At 44.3% G+C, this 20,762-nt stretch overlaps 1 protein-coding gene across 2 annotated transcripts in view; it reads right to left on the reverse strand.

Moving 5' to 3' along the window:
- The window catches only part of STK24 (serine/threonine kinase 24), a 120,682-nt gene that overhangs the window by 60,131 nt on the left and 39,789 nt on the right, over nt 1-20,762 (reverse strand). Inside the window, exons 1-2 of one of the 2 annotated variants that reach the window (XM_038569902.1) lie at nt 12,767-12,859; nt 11,056-11,286 (exon numbers count right to left, since the gene is read on the reverse strand). In XM_038569902.1, coding sequence (XP_038425830.1) covers nt 11,056-11,286; nt 12,767-12,844 — 309 coding nt within the window. In that variant the 5' untranslated portion in view covers nt 12,845-12,859. Of the gene's footprint in view, nt 1-11,055; nt 11,287-12,766; nt 12,860-20,762 lie in introns of those variants that run through there. The other variant, XM_038569903.1, reaches the window with a different exon arrangement.

Raw genomic sequence — 20,762 nt, forward strand, 5'->3', positions numbered from 1 at the left:
TGCCTTGAGCCAGGTTATTCCTCTACACCAGGAGCCCACAGAAGGTTTAGGAGCCACGATGCAGAGTAGCCGCAGAGGTTTGAGTAAATCACTCTGTAATCAATTGAGCAGTTGGCTAAACTTCTCCATCTCGGCACTGTTCCTAAGCCATGGCGAGGATGGACATACTAGGCTGAGAAGGAAGTACTGCTGGGGCCCCTGAGGCAGCCTGCTGTTCCAGGCAAGGTCAGGTTCTATCTTCTCTGTTCCATCAGGGAGCATTATGCAAAACTACAGGCCAAAGTGACAGTGTCTCAGAAGCAGATCCTATGGGTTCTCAGCTCATGATGCCAACCCTCTGGTCTTCTTCGTTACAGCAGCTAGAGAAGATCTTCCTTACTCTGTAAAGCCAATTTTCTTTCTCAGAAGTCAGGAAGAGTACACCTCAGATCTAGTCAACTGCCATCTATTTACACCATGACTGAAAGAGAAAAATCACATAACTGTCTTTAAAACTACGGGGGGGGGGGGGGGGGGGGAGACAAGTGCTCTGGTTTGTTACTTTGTTTTTAAAAAGCCCTCCAATTAGGAATAGAGGTGACTTCCTTATTTAAAAAAGAAAAATCTACACACCAGAACTCTATCAAATACCACACCTATTACAGAAAAATGTAAGCTGTATTTTCTTTAAGCTCCAGAATAAGACAGGTATAACGTTCCTATCACTATGTAATCAACATAGTACTAGAGGTCACGCCAAAACCTAAGATGTAAGATGCTAATGAGGGTGGAAAGGAAGACAGAAGACTATCATTATTTATAGATGTGAGCATATGTGCAGAAAACTAACAAGAATTTGGCAAGATTGCCAAAAACAATGTGAAAAAAATCATCACAATGCCCTTAACTAAGCAATCCAAAAATGTATCAGACAAAATAGCAATAAAAGCAAAAAAATAAAATATATCCACAAGGTCTTTTATGGCAGAAAATTTAACTTTATTAAAGCCCACGTAAGGGATCCCTGGGTGGCGCAGCGGTTTGGCGCCTGCCTTTGGCCCAGGGCGCGATCCTGGAGACCCGGGATCGAATCCCACATCAGGCTCCCAGTGCATGGAGCCTGCTTCTCCCTCTGCCTGTGTCTCTGCCTCTCTCTCTCTCTCTGTGACTATCATAAATAAATAAATAAATAAATAAATAAATAAATAAATAAATAAATAAATAAATAAATAAATAAATAAATAAATAAATAAATAAATTAAAAAAAAAAAGCCCACGTAAGACAACCCAAAAGAAAAGACAAAGCATTTCTGTTTGGCTTGAAATGTTAATTCTCCTCAAAAATAAATTTTTAAATCTCAGTAGGATCTTAAACAGAACATGTACAAATTCATTCTAAACCATGTATTGTAAAGATCTTCAAAGAACCCATGCAACAAAGCTTTTCTTTGTGAGAGAGGTGAAGAGGGTTAACCGTTCCTTACATTAAGATTTAAGCCAAGCTAACAATCAATCACACACATATAACACGAATGATAGAGGCATCACAAAAAAAAAAAAAAAAAAAACAGAAAATCCAGAAACAGGCCTAGCGATACAAAAGACTTTCATGTGCTATAGTATCATACCTGAGTGGGTAAAGAACAGATCACTTATAAACTAGTAATCTATCCCACTACATGGAGAAAAATAAAATCCCTGTTTCCACTATATACCAGACAGATTAAAGATCTAATAAAAAAGCAAATATATAAGGTTAAGAGAAAAAAAAAAATTGTAATAACCTTAGGGAACTAGTGGATTCCTTAAATAGGATCCCAAAAACACAAACCAGAAGATGAAAAACTGACATAGTGAACCACATTAGAATTAAAGATTTCTTTCAACAAAGAATACCTCTCAGTTAAAAATGCAATAGAGAGACACCTGGGTGGCTCAGCAGTTGAGCATCTACCTTCGGCTCAGGAAGTTCTGAGATCAAGTCCCACATTGGGCTCCTGCATGGAGCCTGCTTCTCCTCCCTCTGCCTATGTCTCTGCCTCTGTGTCTCTCATGAATAAATAAATAAAATTTAAAAATTAAAAAAAAATGCAATAGAGTCAGAGAAGATACTTGTGATTTCTAAAATGGACTTTAAAAAGTCAATAACCTAGAGGCACCTGGGTGGCTCAGTTGGTTAAGTGTCTGCCTTTGGCCTAGGTCATGATCCTGGGGTTCTGCATCAGGCTCCCTGCTCAACGGGGAGTCTGCTCTTTCCTCTCCCTTTCCCTCTGCCTGTTGCTCCCCCTGCTTGTGCTATCTCATCCTCTGTCAAATAAATAAATAAAAATATTTTTTAAAAAAAATCAATAACCAAACTATACATATCAAACACTAAAAAACAGAAATCTGTATGTGGCATATACCTACAATGGACTGTCATGAAAAGTATCAACACATGCTACATAATGAACTTTGAAAAAATTATGCTAAATCAAAGAAGCCAGTTATAAAAGGTCATATATCATAGGATTCGGTTTCTATAAAGTTCCCAGAACAGGCAAATCTATAGAGGTAGAAGGTAAATCGGTGGTTGCCTAGGGTTGGGAAAGTTGGGAGGAAATGCAGAATGACCGATCATGGGTATAGGTTTCTTTCTGGAGTAATAACAATGTTCTAAATTTCATGATGGTGATGGCTGCACAATCCTGGGAATACACCAGAATCCACTGGAGAGAGTGCATTCTAAATGGACAAACTGTACAGCATGTAAATTCTATCTCCTTAAAGCTGTTTTTAAAAAGAAAAAAGGGAGAGAAAAATCAAACTCGGATTGTAAGGTGGTAAAGCTATTTGGAATGACATGGTGGTATTAACCTAAAAGTATCCCAGTCCAGAGGGCTGATGAGGATAATAAGCATCATATGAAAAGATACTCAAAATCCTAACTCACTGGAGAAATGCAAATAAAACCACAACGAGATACCATTAAACACCTATAAAAATGGCTGACATAAAAAATGCTGACAATGCCAACGTAAAAAGGCACGGCCACTGTGGAAAATCAAACATACAGTTAACCATATGACTCAGCAATCCTACTTCCAGTATTTATCCTGGAGAAATGAAAGCTCACGTGCATACAAACACTGTACGAGAATGTTTATAGCAACATTACTCATAATGGTCAAAATCTGGAAACTACCCAACTGCCCTTCGATAGGTCAATATGGTACATTATGGCAATGGTAAACCTCTCAACAATAAAAAGGCACAAATAACTGATACACACACAAATGTGAGTGAATCCCAAATACACTATGCTAACTGAAAGAAGTAATAAAGGTGTGTGACTTCATTTAGAGGATACTTTGGGAACATGCAAAACCCCATGAGCAACAAAACAGATGAATGGATGCCAGAGGGGTGAGGTGGGGGATGAACTGGGAATTCTTTGCCATGCTGGGATTGTTCAGTGTCCTCGAGTGCAGTGGTGGTTGTAAGAATCCATACGTGAGGGTGCCTGGGTGGCTCAGTCTGTTAGGCGTCTGCCTTCAGCTCAGGTTATGGTCTTGGGGTCTTGGGACTGAGCCCCATGTTAGGCTCCCTGCTCAGTGGGAAGTCTGCTTCTCCCTCTCCCTCTGCCCTGGCTTGTGCTCTCATATAAATAAAAACCTTGGGATCCCTGGGTGGCGCAGTGGTTTAGCGCCTGCCTTTGGCCCGGGGCGCGATCCTGGAGACCCGGGATCAAATCCCACGTCGGGCTCCCGGTGCATGGAGCCTGCTTCTTCCTCTGCCTGTGTCTCTGCCTCTCTCTCTCTCTCTCTCTCTCTCTGTGTGACTATCATAAATAAATAAATAAATAAAATTTTTAAAATCTTAAAAAAAAATCCATACGTGTGTTAAGATGCACAGAACTATAAGAACTATACATGCAAAAAAGTTAATTTTACTGTGTACAAATTTTGAAAAATAAGTATGTGATAGGGAAAAATAAACTCATGCACAGTACACAAAATATTGTATCTACTGAGGACACACATGTCCGAAGACATATCAAAACCTATGCTACAAAAGAAAAAGGCAGTGGGGATGAAGGAGGAAATATAATAAAGCTGATGAAAACAAACCAGGGTCTTACAAAGATCAATGACGGTGGTGCCACAAACCGAAAAACAGGAGGGAAAAAACCCTCCACTCTCCTCACCTGATGTCCATAAATGGAAAAGGTGGAAATGCAAAAAAAAAAAAAAAAAAAAAAAAAAAAAAGCTTGCTTTAACGTAATGAAATAGGCCATTTTATTGATTAGGCAGTTAGCCCAAAAATCGGAGAGGCTGGAGTGGAAGATCTTTAAGACTAAGAATGATGTACCATGTGTAAAAATGGCAGTGACCAGGGGATCCCTGGGTGGCTCAGCAGTTTAGTGCCTGCCTTCCACCCAGGGCATGCTCCTGGAGCCCCGGGATTGAGTTCCACATCAGACTCCCTGCATGGAGCCTGCTTCTCCCTTTGCCTGTGTGTCTGCCTCTCTCTCTCTCTCTCTCTCTCTCTCTCTTTCTGTGCGTCTCTCATGAATAAATAAAATCTAGGGGGGGGAAAAAAAAGGCAGTGACCAAAGGAATTAAAAAATAAACACCTTACACAAAAAAGGGGGGGGGGGGGCAAGGTATCAGTATTTCACTCGCTTTTTCATTTATTAACATTAATTTTTAAATTTGGTTGTCAAGAAAACATACAAAATATTAAGGGGATGAGGGCCTCCAGTTATACAGCACTCGTCCAGGTATGAAATAATACCTTGGGGTATCTACTTTGTAGTAAGCCCAAAGTGCCCAAAGAAGAATCACGCTTCCCATGAAGACATTCACCCGTGAGGGAATGTTCCCTCTCATTTGGTGAATGGCATCCCCAGGGAAACTAGACCAGCACTGCTCTCCAGAGCTTTGCCTAAAAAAGCAGAGTTTATAATGGACCCAAGACTAGAAAGGGTCATAGACAATATTTAGGTCTATGAACATGCTTATTTGGCATATAATGTTCTGAGAAATCCTATTGCCTTTGTCCTATCTCATATCAGAACAAAAGTCACCCAGAAAAGCATCTTTTGGATACCACTGTCCCCAGAACACCGTGTGGCATTTCTCAGTCTAGCCTAGCATACACAAAGCCAGTGTAAAATCACTGTCCCGAATCTGGACACATCCTGCTCATGATGCTCACAAAAAAAGCTCACATTTGGTCTGGCCACAGAAATCACATGGACATACTCATGGTCTATGAGGATTGTCCAAAATACCCCTAGAGATATTTCCAAGAGTCTCAATTCCAGCCCTAGAAATACCGTTCCTTCTACCTGTATTCTAGGACAAAAAGATCACAGTGTTCGTTCCAGGGCACAGCATGAGGGATGCTCAGGCTGGGTGAGTCTTTGTCGTGGGGGCTGTCCTGTGCTCTGCAGGGCATCCCTGATCTCCACCCACTTCTACATACCAGGAGCACCAACCCCTTTAGTGACAACTAAAAATATCTCCAGACGTGGCCACAGGTAGCTTCAGTGTGGGAGGGTACAATACAGGGCAGCTGGCAGAAGGTACGGAGACACACAATTACCACATGTAGGTGGCTGGGCAGGGCCGCAAGAGCACAGGCTCTTCCCTGTTACAGCCACAGAAAGTCCCATCCTGCATAGGGACTCCTTCCTAAGAAGAGAGTCCTGACTTTCCTCTCTGGCCCTTTAAATCTGCCTTATTGATTCGAATCCAATTAATCTGCAAATCATCATTCAGGTACTCTACCAACAGTACCATATTTTCTCTATTAGTGAGAAAATGCTGGGACTCTCTGCCTTCAGGCCTAAGAAAGACATGAGCGAGAAGGAACCCTTGTGCTTGTGTAAGTATTCCTGAGGCCCAGGAGAGTTTACATACACATACCATGCATGTACATGAACTGAAATGCTTCCCAAAACTAATAAACCACCTAATAGTCCTTACTATGTCTGAAACCAGGTCAATACAAAAGCAGGAGCTACCATGGCACAGGCAGTTGAGGAAGAAGCATGAGTGAAGATAAACTCAGACGTGTCCCAACAGATACGTTTATTATCATGTCACAATACTCACATTTTGTTTCTGAGATAGATCATGAGATGTAATACAATATGGGGAAGCAAGAGACTGTAGTTTTGGTTTGTTTTGGGGTTTTTTTTTTCTGGAGATAAAGCAGAAAACATGCAGATTATATTGTCCAAACTCAGCTTCTTCTGAAAATCAAGGGAAAGGCTATCACTAGTCATAGCGGGACAAGAAGTATAAGCAAAGTGGGTGAAGGGTAACGCACCCAGCAGCCTCATTCACAAAGATGCTAGCCACTTATATGTTTTTCTTTTACTTCTTTTCCTAAGGGCAAAATGGTTTTTCAATTTCATCAGAAACTATCTTCCCTTTGGAGAAAGAAGGAAAAAAGACATCAGAAGTCAAAATAATTTTAAAAACTATTAAAAAGTATACATGTATACAACACAGACAACCCTTTTCCCAGACTAATTTGTATTTAAATAGGGCACTTAATTCTCTGAAACTCATTAGGAGACTTTTCCCTATGAGTTTTCTAGTGAATCTGATGAGTAAAACTACCCTGAAAACTTTTAGGAACTGAAGAAAAACTTAGTCTTAAGTTGGGGATCTGAATCCACTATTCACTCCATGGATATGTTTCCTTAGTATCAGTACTACAACAAAAACAACTAAGATAAACACAGCTTTTCTGCTTCCTGGATTTTTTTGCTTTGCACTTGATTTGCTTTGGTTAAGCTGGCTTGATATTTGAAAGTACTAACTAATTTATTATAAAAGAAAGTGATAAACCTAATTTTTAGTGTGCTAATAATCTGTTTTTAAGACATGAATTTTGTGAGGCACCTGGGTGGCTCAGTTGGTTAAGCACCTGACTCTTGATTTGGCTCAGGTCAAGATCTCAGGATCATGAGATTGAGTACCATCCCCACCCCATCCCTGGAGGGTCCTGTGTTCAGTGGGGGAGTCTGCTTGAGTCTCTCTCCTGCTGCCCCTCCCCCACCGTGTTCTTTCTAAAAAATACATAAATCTTTAAAAAAAAGAAACTAATTGAGTCATTTGGCACAGATATCTTGTATTAAAAAAATAATAATTATCATTTGCTAAAGATCTCCTACATGCCAGGCACTTTACGTTCTCAATTTTGATCAACAATCCTGCAAAGTTAAGTTTATGTTTCTACATTTTTTCCCTGAGGAACTTGGCAGCCTACAGAACGCACAAACGGTTACGTGCCTACACTAAGATCCAAGACCAAAATCCTGGCTTTGACTCTGTGAATCTCAAAGTGAAGATCCTAATAATCCGCCTATCTCCAGGAAAAGGAAAAAAAAAAACAAAAAAAAAAACACATAAGAGATTTGTAGAGCTAAAGAGGATGAGGAGCACTTGTGAATGCTGCACAAAAAGAAAACAGGCTTAGAATGCTACATAACATCATATCTCTGTTATGATCTTACTAGGTCTTTAGTGCCTAACTAAAAAACCAAAAAATTCTCTCTCTCCCCTCCTGCACACCACCCAAACCAGCCCCTGTGCAAGCACGCACATGCAAGCACGCACACACAGAGTTTCATTATGACCTTTTGGATGGTATTTTTGTGACAGGAAATTCCAGCGGTTTATGGTTGGGACTCAGAGGCTTCTGGTTAATTAAACAGTCTCACTGGTTTAATTTCCCAAACATTAAACACCTGAACTACAACAAATGCAGTTCTTTTTCTCGTACATGGTAACCTTTATAACCCATTCAGGCTTCAGATTCATCAACAGAACCATAAGTTCTCACTGCTGAATTATTCCCTCTCCTCCCTTCAAGTGACCTTGTTTTTGTTTTCAATCGCTGAGGGGAAAACTTGCTACACTGCAGTTCTGGGATCTGATCACAGCCACACAGTAAAAAAAACTCCACTCTCCTCATCTTCAGTAACATTCGATATATTCAGACCACTACTTACCTATTGTGCTTAATTCCCTTTTTCTACACCAGCTGTTTGAAACCGACACAAAGGAGACCTTTAAGTGTTAACCTGGTAGGAAGAAACCAGTTTCTGCTTATGTCTTCTTTGCCCAATCTTGGTATGTGAAAGCCCTTAACATCAGGTGAAAATGAAGGCTCCTCTCTCCCATCACCCCTTAAAGAACTAAGAATATTACCTCTGAATGCTATGGGGGGAGTTTTCACAAAGGCAACAAAAACCACACAAAGCACAGTAATTTTCAACTTCGTGTCGAAGACCCATTGACCCATCATGTGTCAATTTATTTTATATCTTACCCAAGAGGATTATATAAACTTAAACTTCATGCCTACCAAGATGATAAAAGAGCCTCTGGCTCATCACTTCATGAAACTGTCATACAAGAACCAGCAGATAGAGTCACAGGTCTGGATTCTTGTCCTGATCAACTTCTAACAGCTAATATCGTTTAAGAAGAGAAGTTCCTGGTTTTTAAGCAAATTAAACAGAATCAACTTTAGCATGGTTTAAGAAGTCAAATTTTCACAACAGTGATCCTATTTTTGGCATTCTTGAGGCGGTTATAGTCTCTAAAAGACAATCTGCCCAGTAAAACATAGAACGTTCTAGACAAACTTATCAAAACTTCTGGAAAGGGACAGCTCACTGAGCACCCAGCCCATTGCCTGTTCCATGAGGCATATGATGGGACGTTTTCTCAGCCTCTCCAGAGTCAAGTGTGGTGATACGACCAAGGACTGGCCAGGGGAATGTGGGCAGAAATATTGTGTTCTGCATCTAGGCCTGGGGGTGTGGACACTTCTCACAGGCTCTCACGGTGACTTACAGGCACACGAATACAGCCATGAATAGAAGGTGGAAGGAAGAACAAGACCGAAGGAACTAGGGTTCCCCAGTCACTCTCTGGAGGAAAATTTCCCAGAAATCAGGACTACCAGCAAGCAAGAAATAAGCTTGTATCATATGTGAGCTATTATAAATTGGGGGTGGGGGGGGGGTATTCTAGCACCTGACATTATGCTAACCAAATAAATTTACTGGACAACTCTAGATCAAGGTTAGGTTGACTTGGAATATATGTTCTAGAATTAGTGACTCAGGCAAGAACATGACATACCAGATGGAAATCTCTAAATATGTATAGTCAAGACCATGTTTGGCCACAAGAAAGCAATCTGTTCCAGCATGCAATAAAAATTTTGCTGGAGAATTGGGTTGAAAAGATACTTCTGAACCATTGATCCTTTATTTCCATAGTTAACTATTAGCTGGTATAAATCACCAGAAATTTGTGAGAATCTTCCACCCTTCTTTGCCAAAGGTACCATAGTTGGTATTAAAATACATCAACATACCATGTGAAAAGCAACTCTGAGTTTACTAGAAAACTACTGTCAAAGTCATTTCACAATGGATGTTAAGTGATATAGCAGACAGAGTTCAAGTCGAGTTTCTTAGGCTGTTTGTTTTCTCCTCAATAGAAATTTAACATCAGGAAGACCTTTGCTTTCCCGTATGGAAGTCACACGTGTTCTCTTGGACCAGAAGAATCAATACATACAGTGCTTCCCTTTCTGCCCTGTCAAAACCCAAAATGGATGCACCCCACCACAACATCCATTGTTATCTCTGGCGCACTTCTTCCTCCTTGCTTTGACCTCAGTGATTACGTCCTTCACTGCAAGGTAATTTCAGAGATGGGGTATGAATACATTCAATTAAGGAAGGAAATTAACACTTATTAAGTACCTACTACATACCAGCTATTTTTACATACTTGATACCATTTAATCTTTGCAACAGTGAGATATACACCATAATTTTCCATTTTACAAATGAGGAAGTGGGGAAATTTCTTAAAAAACAACAAACTTGCTCAAAGCCACATGCCAAGACAAGCAAGAATCAAGTCTAAGACATCATGACTCCAAAATGTATTCTTCCCATTTCAAAATGCTGTGTTGGACCCATGACAGATTGCCATCCTTTGCCATTTGAACCTATGTCCTAGTGCCAAAAAAAGATCGGTTTACCACTCAATTTTTATTTCTTTAAATATTCATTTTAAGTGAATCGATGGCTCTCAAAATGTCCATCCTTCCGCTTACATATTATCATATTTCCACAAAATCAAAGCCTGCACTGTCCCTTCTGATGACAGAAGAGAGTGCAAGCTACAACAGAAGAATTTAGAGGATAAACCCCAGATAGGAGAAGCCACATCGTCTGTTCTCTAGGCTTACTACTGCCTCTCTCAGGAAGCAATACTTTCTACCTATGAAGTTTTCGTTTCCACAAGAGTCATTTTAGAATTTTTGTCCACTGATTTTTAACATTTCCAAAACACCACCTTGGAAGATACTATATTGCTAAGGTCAGTAAAACAGGCATATGTCAAAGGACATGAACACAAGGGACAGACTTCCGCTCTCTTAGTGGTGTGACTAGAGTGCCCTACAGCATCTAAAATGGTCCCATTATGGACTGGAAAACCATTTGCTGTGCTCTTTTATCCTACTCACAGAATCAGATGAAATCCAGGACAATTTGTGGTGTTGAGTCACTGTTTACTTACCTAGAATTCTTCAAAGTCAAATGTAGATAAACTAGTTCACTAAGCACCATTATCAGTTCCAGCAGGGTTTTTTTTAACATTAAATTAAACTACATTTGATAACTGAAAATATCAAAAGGCTAAGATTCTCAGGTCGGCACAAGGTTTTACAAAAAACCATGCTAAGGTTAGGTAAGTCCACAGTTGTTGTTGTAATACCTTCATAAGAAATGTGTCTCTGATGACCAAGTTCCAATCAGACGTGCTTTTTTCTTGGAAAGGAACTTCAACAAACATTTTAACCAAAAGATATTTCTATAGGTGACATTGAAGATAAGACTATCAGAGCCAGGTGCCTTTGGAATCAAAGGAACATTTCTCCCTCCTCCGACAGCCTGCTGTGCTACTGACATCCTCTCCACGCCCTGCTCTGACTCGGTCAAGTACTACACCATGGAAAACCACATTCTTACTATCAAGCCTTACCTTCAGATAGGAGCCATAATATTTGGTTACGTAGGGACTGTCACACTGACTCAGCACTGTGATTTCTTGCTGAATGTCCTCTATCTCATCTTCAGCTTCTTCCAGGTCAATGATTTTTATGGCAACCACTTTCTGAGTCCGAAGGTCAATGCCCTTGAACACTTCACCAAATGAGCCCTTTCCAATTTTCTCCAGTTTTGTAAAAAGCTCTTCTGGATCTGCTTTCAGGTTCTGTAGGAGAAAAGGAAAAGAAGAGACCTCAGTAACTCACAAGACAGGGACAGATTTTCCCGCATACTTAAAAATACACAGAACACAGTCTTCCAAGAACCGATCCATTTTCTTCATCTGAGGGTCAGGCTGGTTGTGACCACAGCTCCTCACACTTAGGACACAGGGATTTCTAAGCCTCACCTCTATGAAACACAGCAAGTATGCAAGCAAGGACAATAACCCTGATTATAAAAACTGGGAAAGGCTCCAGTATTTGCATAATTAAGTAAAAACCAAGACAAAGTGTTAGGATATATGAATTTATTGAAAAACACTCTTGTTACGCAAATATTCCACTCTCTCCCTTTGTTCCCCCTCCCCGACAAATTTTCTAAGTTTAGGTAGGCATATACTGTAACTAGTTAACTAGTACTCAATCATTTCGTAACAGGCCATGTTTAAAGTCCAGCAAATGCAGTCCTATGCATCTTCACCTTTGGCTACTACCTTGCCCTCAACATTTTAACCCAATCCTGGGAAACAATAAGAACCCGTTTTCTTTTGTCTTGTAAACATCATGCCCTTGGAAAAGCTTCTGAAAGCTCTCAATCACTAGCTAATTAGGTGAACCACATACACACAGTGTACATCTCCAAGGGGTCCAGACATAGGGACTCCAACACCCATCCTCACAGCTCCCAGACCAGAAAGGTGTGTGAGCAGCTGAGTTCTCTCAACAGGCAGCAGCCTGTCATCCCCGGGGGGTGTCAGTCACAAACTGAGGGGCGAAACTGACATTCGGCAAGAAGACTTGGGGACACTGCCTAGCTCGGCACAAATACTGCTGGCACCACTTGAAACCTCACAGAGTAAGACAGGACCCTGGGAGCCACCACCTCACACACCTCCCCTCAAAAATGCTGCTCATGAACAAGAGGATGCCAGGCCCACCCTCCATGTCTACCAGTCCTTCTAAGAAACTGAAACATGGAGAAGGAAGGAAGATGGGGAAGGAGGAGGGCTGAAAAGGGAGAGAGTATAACAGGCATGGTGGGGGGAGGGGGTCTCTGGGAGGGGGAGTGATGAGGGGATCGAGAGAGAATTACAGCAAGGTCAGCAGCACCATTAGCTAGGTGAGCCCTAGGGGCTAACCAGGCACGAGCCATTAACTTGCTTTCAAGGTGAAACACATGGAGTTCCAAGCAGTGCCTCCAGAGAAGTGCTGAAACCCAGCCCGCCCACTGCCAACGCGGAGGTGCTGCTGTGCTGCAGCGTGAACCCCACGGAAGTAGCACACCCCAGCAACACACGCACACACTAAGTCATGGGTGGTCTCACAGACCCCAGAGGCCCTGTTTTTGAGACTACACTAACCCCATCATTTAAAATGAACAAAGTAAGCAAGGAGTGCATCCCGGGGTTGCCAGGAAAAAGGGACACGAGAGAGACGTCCACATTCAGCAGCTAGAAACTCCCATCTCCAAACCCCTTCCCTCACCTCCATCCCTCCAGGATGAGGGGGGGTGGCCCTCCTCTTCTTCAAGGCCAGTCCTGAGCGCTGAGCTTTTGAATCCATCCTTCTGTCCCCTGGATACAGCTTCAGCAGCATCAGCCCCCTACACCAGAGGCCTCTTCCATTCAGCCCTCTCTACAGACCCACCACTCCTGGCAGCCTGCTCAGTTTTCTCCCATTGAGAAAAACAGAAACACTGGGCTTCCCTGGTCACCTCTCTCCTTCACGCTCTCCTTCCTTCCTTGAGAGTTCCCTGCAAGTCACCGAGACCAGCCAGGCGCCCCGCCCCTCGCTGGTCACCGCCACAGTCTGGCTCCAGCTGAGGCCACCACTGCAGTGCCTAATCTGATCCTCCTCCAAGAAGCCCTCCCTCTGGTAACTTTCCAGTCCTGGCATCTAAACCCTGCTCTCCCACTTGTCTACTCCCCATCCCCCCAGTCCCAGAGGATCTTCCTGCACAGACTCCACCCTGGCGGCTGCATCACAGGCATGCCCCTGGGGGCTCCATGCTGGCTGCCCACCCATTCTCTACTTATTCTCCTCAAACAGTTTTCATTGTTTGGGATTGTGTTCCCCAAACCTAGCTGCTCAGAATCACCTGGAACATGTGGGAGATCCCAAATCACTCTCTGTCATACATGGGGCAGGGGTGCATAATCCATATTGTTAGACACCCCAAATAGGGACACTTGGGTGGCTCAGGTCATGATCTCAGGGTCCTGGGACAGAGCCCCACATTGGGCTCCTTGCTCAGTGGGGAGTCTGCTTCTCCCTCCCCCTGCTCGTGTTCTCTCACTCTAACTAAATAAATAAAATCTTTAAAAATAAAGACTCCAATTGATTCTGATGAATAGCCACCTTTGAGGAAAAACGGTTTTAAATCATCATGTACATGGTAACTTTCAAATTGCTAACTCCAGCCCTGCTTTTTGAATTCTATTTTTTTTTTTTTTGAATTTTAACTCCTAAGATCAATTACTTGCTAAATATATATTTCTATGTGGACATCTCAAGCTCAACCTACATGAACTGCATCTGTCATTTCCCTGAACTGGCCATTCTCCTAGAGCACACAATCTCACTCACTAAAAGCTGAGGGAACTCGGGGACTGTGTCTTACTCACTTCGATACCCATGTCCCTGAGCACAATGACCGATGGCCAATAAGTGTCCCTGAGCAGTAAGAAAGCCCCAACCTTACACTGACACAAACACCATCCAGACTACATATTACGAAGAATATCAGAGGGACAGAGAGCCCGGGAAAGGGGGAGTGAGGATGGTACCATCTCCAGCTTGCAAGTGTAAGGAAGCAGTAGGAAGGGCCGTTTGGAATATGCAGGAACAGTAACTCTCAAGTCTTAGGGGCATCAGAACCACCTGGCAGGCTTGTTAGAGCACAGACTGCCTGACCCCACCCTCAGAATTTCTGGTTCAGTAAAGGTGGGGTGCGGCCCAAGAATCAGAGAGCACCCTAGTAATGCAGACGCCACTGGTCCAGAGACCACACTTTGAGAACCACAGCTCAGGAGAGCTGGGGAGAGAAGCAAAGCAGCCTTGACAAGCTGACATGCCACCAAGGCATAGCTTGTTTTAGGTTATCTAACCTGACACCTCTCTGTTAACTGTCCCACCCCCCATACTAAGAAAAACTATGGCATTTCCTTTTTAAGAATAGAAAACGAAGCCAACAAAAATGTATCCTAACTCCTACAATATTGGAGAGAATAGCGTGGGAGCTTGCTACCAAGAGACCTGTCAATTAATCACATCTCTCTATGACCATACCGCTTTGCAAGGTGACTGGCCCTCCTTCCAAGAGTCTATGTCCCCATCCCCTGAATCTGCGCAGGTCTTGACAATGGTCTGGCCAACAGAAATGTGGGGACTTCTAAACTCAGACCCCAAAGGGCTGGTTGGTGAGGCTGGGAATAAATGTGTGTGGGAGGGACCCACTCGGGGTCTGCAAGCACCCCAGCTCATCCAGCCTCAGTACTACCAATAGCTCACTGCAACCACTTGACAGCACCCAGCAAAGGCCAAACTGCCTGGTCATCCACAGAATCATGAGATTTAATAAATCTGTTGTCTTAAACCACCAGGTTTGGGTGGGTTGGTTATTCACCACCACCAACTGACACCACAATTGTGCCTAGAACGAGCATGGTGTCGGGACACTGTCTTTTCAATTCACAGCCCTCTGAATCAAGAGAAGCCAGACTTAAGGAGCTGCAACCTGGTAGCCCCACCTTGGCCATCCTTGCCTGAGGCAGGCAGAGCACAGATTTCAAGGCTGATGCTGTGCCAGGGGAGCAGGGCAAAAACAGAAGAGGAGTATATCCTGCAGGTGTAAGGGACACAGATTCTCTAGGACAGAGGCAAGCTGGCAGATTATTATAGTAACAACTCCATCCCCCTATGTCCACACCCCAAAGCCACTATGCCCTTTGCTCCCACCAAGAGGTGGCCTGAATCAGGGCTTGCCTTGGGATTTCCTGTGATGTTGTGCTATTTCCAAGGTTACACCTTAAGACTCCCAGCAGCATCTGCCTCTGACCTCTTGGAATGTGTCCATCAGCACAAAACTAGGCCTGGGCTAGCCTACTGGAGAGGTCACATGGAGAGGAGCCAGACACGAGCCACATCTCTGAGGTCAACTGCAGACAGCCAACAATTCTCCAACTGACCACAGGTGCATAAAGAAGCCCAGGCAAGGCCTGCGGGAAAAGCTCCCAGGCAACCCCCAGAAATCCTGAGAAATATTCAATCATCACTCTTTCAGGCCACAAAGTTCTGGGGACATGTTATGCAAGAATAGGAGACAAATTCAACACACACATCACTGCAGGAGAAACGTGTCCAACTTGTGGGAGAGGGGACAGGTGCAGATGGACGTTCTACACTCTGGAGGAGCATTTCATTTTACTAAACTGCCCTGATTTTCCTTTGGCCTGACCAAAGACACAGCTGTTCACACTACTGCTTTGCCCATCTTCCCCAAAGCTCCTTCCTGAAGTCTGTACCCATCAGGTTGGCGGCAGCTGCTCTGTATGCTTGAGTGTGGTACGTCACTATTTGCCACTATGTTAGCAGCTGCAAACCCGGCTACACATGGTCCCTGGTGCCAAGGGAGACATCTGCTGATGCGCTGACAGTGGGGGACTAAACAAGCAGAGTCCCTGGCCCTTTGGCAATTCATTGTCACACCGTATAGCCCCACAGCCATACGAAAATCAGTGCCAATCATGACCTGAAGTTCAGAAAGGAACTTCAGCATTCTGCTGCCAGAATCTATTCCATGAGCAGAGTAGATCTCCTGGTACAACAGGTGCCATTCTGCAACCATCCTGAGGAATTTCAGTTTATGCTGGGGCGCCTGGGTGGCACAGTTGGTAAAGTGTCTGATCTTGATTTCAGCTCAGGTCTCAATCTCAGGGTTGTGGGATCAAGCCCCATGTTGGGCTCTGCGCTGGGTGTGGAACCTGCTTAAAAAGTCTCTCTCCCTCTCCCCTCCCCCACCTCAAAAAACAAAGAAAAAAGAAAAGGAAAGGTTTATGTTGAACTAAAGCACTGGTCATCATCCCGGATGAGAAGGGCCTGCGGCGTCTCACTCCACCTATCCCTCCTGCCTCATGGGCAGCAGGGCCCCACTGCTGGAGCCCCGGCCAGATCCCAGGCAGGAGTCAGGACACACAGTGGCTCAGCCTCCTCTGAGGCAGGGGAAGTTCAGCACCCTCCCACCATCATCTGCCTTCCCTGGATCAACAAGGCTGAGGGGGCCGGTAGCCCAGGATGGGGTGCTGCCTACACATAAACATCCAGCCCTTCGGGTGCTAGACTCCTCACTTGGAAATGCTGATCCAGTGCACCCAGTGCAAATGTCCATCCACACAGCTGACCCAGAGAGATCCTCGTTCTGAGGCAAAGGAGGAAGAGGTGGCTTCTCATGATGGAAGAGCCAGGAATTTCACTTATGTGTTTACTAAACGATATGACCCCATAAGCTACTTGACATCTAGAAATCTCTCCTCCGACAGAAGGGTCAAGGGGATAGAGAACAACAGAAATAATGGTGTCTCCAGAGAAAAGCACTAAGGAGCAGGCCCGAATGCCTGTGTATGGTGCCATGTAACACCTGCATAGCCCACTGTCCGCCCCGAAGGCCCTCCAACGCTGCGGTGCTTCTCTGGTCACATCGCCACTGTTCTATGTCCAGAAACAGTCCAGGAAATGACACCTGGATCCATTTCTGGTTGCTTTATTCTCATGTTCATCACCCTTTCCTCCTACCACCACCAGGCTGTCTGGCTCATTAAACCTTGGCTACATTCTGGACCTTCCTATGCACTCACACCTTGTCTTCTTTATTTTTAATTACAAGATCCAGGGAAACCAGCGCATCTGTTATACTTAATCATATTAAGGCAGGGATCCCTAAGAACTGACCAATCTAAGTGGAAGATGCATTCCCTCAGATGCAAGGGTGGGGCACACGTCTGGACTCTGAAAAAGCTCCCAAACTCCGACCCCACAAGCCTGGAAAACCTTCGGGGCTCAAGGACTGTACGAAGAGCTTAAAGCCAAGTAAAGCCAAGAAAAGTTGCCCAGGTGAATCCAGAACTAACAGCTGCAAAGAAGTTTCTCACTGATTAAGATATGGTCCTAGAAGCCCCGGCCACAGGAAATGAACAGACATGCACACAGCAGGAGTAGTGTCACGATGCAACATGGCAAAGCAAGGGCAGGCTGGCCTGCACCTTCAGGATCCCTTTGGAAGGAAAATCCAGGTGTGCAGCATTCTGCTCCCTACTCCAATACTCAGCCATGTCCTTCTGGAGCTCCAGCTTCTGCAACAATTCATCGTATTTCATAATCCCTTGAGAGAATTCATTAAAATAGTTCTATGATGACAAGTATTTTATATTTTTAAACCTGAATAGCTATTACTGTTTTCTTTGGATCGTTTCTGGCAATGAAAAATGCACTTGGCATTACTAATCAACTTTCAAAGCTCCTTGGCTTCAGATGTACCACTTGCATAGCCACGCCGTACTACACCGCTCTGGGTTAAAGCCAAGCTTTGCGCTTTGTTTCTCTCTGAGAAGAAGAAGGAGCCAAGTTTGATATGTTCTAACACTTGCTACTGATCACATGACTGTCCCTGCAGCAACGGAGAAAATGATGGATGAGGAGGAGTCAGTGGCAAGTGTGCCCCATCCCCACCTCTGAATCAGGCTAGCATCTACCAATGCATCACAGATCTGTCCTCCTGGAGCTGAGCTTGGCCTCAGAATCCCTCCCTACCATCACCCCCCTCCCCGCAGCCACCACCAATACAGTGGACAGGTACACAGCTGGAACCTATGTGCCAGCTAGGCACAGTCCCACCACCAACACACCTCTGCCCCAGATGCTCACCATTCCTTATCCTTCCACATCTGCCTGACTCTCCCACCCTATGCTCCGATGCTACTAAGGTTACTGTCTCCCGTTTCCAAAGCTGCAAATTCCAGCACCCTAATTCCTCTCCTATCCCAACCTGCAAACTGTGCCCATCATTCTTCTGAAATGTCTGTTTGGTCCCCCGCCTGACTCCACAGCAGCTGCGCCTCCAACTGACCCACTGCCGACCTACCTAAACCCTGGGGGCAGATGGCAGCTTCCTCAAAGCTCGTGGTTTTCCTTCATTGCTCAGAACAGCTGGCAACAATGCATCAACTGGAGACTGAAGTCCCACTCACTGTGAATCTAAACCCCAGGGCTCCTTCCTAATCCCACTTCTGACACCTCTGCCACTGACCCTCCCATCACCCACCTTTCTCAACACTGTCTACACCAAGGGTTGCACAGAGTATGATTCCATTTATAGAACATTCTTAAAGTGACAGAATTAAGAGTGATGGAGAACAGCTGTGGGGTTGCTGGGGGAAGGGATGCCAGGTAAGAGGTGACAGGCAGATTCTCTGTGGCGATGGGACAGTCCTGCATCCCGACTATGATAAAATTTCACAGAACTCCCCACCAAATAAAAGTACATGCAAAAACTGATGAATTAGGCCTGCATGTGAGTTAACAGCATTGTGCCAACATCCATTTCCTGGCTTATACAGTGTGAGATACTGTCACTGGGAAGAGCTAGGGGAAGGGTACATGGGAGCGACACAGTGTTGTTTGTTGCAAGTTCTGGCAAGTCTTAAACTATTTAAGAATAAACTTAGTAAAAATTCCTACAATTGGGACTCCTGGGTGGCTCAGTGGTTGAGCATCTGCCTTTGGTTCAGGTCGTGATCCTGGGTTGCTGGGATCAAGTCCTGCATTGGGCTCCCTGCATGGAGCCTGCTTCTCCCTCTGCCTGGGTCTCTGCCCCTCTGTGTGTGTCTCATGAATAAATAAATAAAATATTTTTTTAAAAAAATTCTTAAAATATTGAGGGGGGAAAAAAGGTGCCCAACCTCAACTTTGTGTCCTTCTAGACACCTTCTTTCTTCTGGAACCTGAAGAGGCCACCATTATTCCAAGGCTCTAGGTGGGAAATCCCCATTTACTGCTTCATGCTACACAAACCTGACCACTCCCTTGAGCAAAGGCAGCGGCTCCAGTCTCCTAGTTCCCAGAGCACATTTTTTTTACGCAGTGGGTGGAAAAGTATATTAACATTTTACAGGTTGTTTCCTTCCCCCCCCTCAAGATTCTGATCAACCACTAAAGAATGTATCTTATCATCTCACCAACCTAACCCAGCAAAGGAGTAAGCAGCAAGACAAGATCCAAACTTCCTTAGAAAGCAGTCACAGACATATTCAAACAATCGAGAACAAAAACCCATCCCAAATCCAGAGCATGACAGAGAGGAGGCCAGGAAAATGTAGGCATGGCCTAAAAAGAGACCCAGGGTGCACCCAGCTGCTGCTCTGCTCTCATTTTGCACAGTCTCTCATTTGGGGCAGTGGCTATGTAAGATCTGGAGAGAGAAGACCCAAAATAAACTACTGAGCAGTTATTCAATATTGTCCTTCTCATTGCTTAGGTTACCTGCCAAACTATGGTTTCTAGGGGACCCTGAGCACTTGGGTCCAAACACATGTGTTCAGCTCTCTGCTCTACCAAATCACCAAGAAGTTACTGAACCACTCAAGTCTGTTTCCACATCTGTAAAATGGGCTAATAGTACACTTTCTAGGATGCTGAAAAGATAAAAGAGCATAAGGAAAACTGCTTTTGTTGTAGTTATTTTTGGTGTTAATACTTAGCTGCCCTTTCTGACAATGCTTGGTCATGATTGCGCAGTTTCTTAAAAGCCTTTTTCACTTGAACTGGAGACAGAAATAAAGCCCAAAATCACCTAATGCAAAAACCAGTGCACAGTCCACTGCACTCTCCTAAAATTAACTAAAATAAGGAGGCCTTTCTTCCTTTAGGAAAGGGATAAGGGAAATTCTAGGAGGCCTAAGAGAGCATCGTCAGAAAGAGAGAAGGAAACATCTGCTAAGGGCTGTGGACGCCAGCCCTCTGGAGGCCACGTGTGGTAGAGGCCACGAGTGGTGGAGGTCAATGAACCACCAATGAGGGAGCCAGAGGGCCAGGCCACCTGAGTGGTGTTCCAGCATGAAGCTTCCAGAGAGAGCACTGAGCCACAGACAGAACATCCCCACCTCAAATTAAAAGGCTCTGAGGAGCCCCAGTGGCTCAGCAGTTTAGCACCGCCTTTGGCCCAGAGACGGATCCCAGAGATGGGAGGATCAAGTCCCACGTTGGCTCCCTGTATGGAGCCTGCTTCTCCCTCTGCCTGCGTCTCTGCCTCTCTCTCACACTCTCTCTCTCTCTGTGTCTCTCATAAATAAATAAATAAAATCTTAAAAAAAAAAAAAACTGGAGAGAACATCAGATATGCTCTTTTGGGGATCCCTGGGTGGCTCAGCAGTTTGGCGCCTGCCTTTGGCTCAGGGCGTGATCCTGGAGTCCCAGGATCGAGTCCCACGTC

This window comes from Canis lupus, chromosome 22, assembly GCF_011100685.1.
Source record: "Canis lupus familiaris isolate Mischka breed German Shepherd chromosome 22, alternate assembly UU_Cfam_GSD_1.0, whole genome shotgun sequence".
Taxonomy (NCBI): domain Eukaryota; kingdom Metazoa; phylum Chordata; class Mammalia; order Carnivora; family Canidae; genus Canis; species Canis lupus.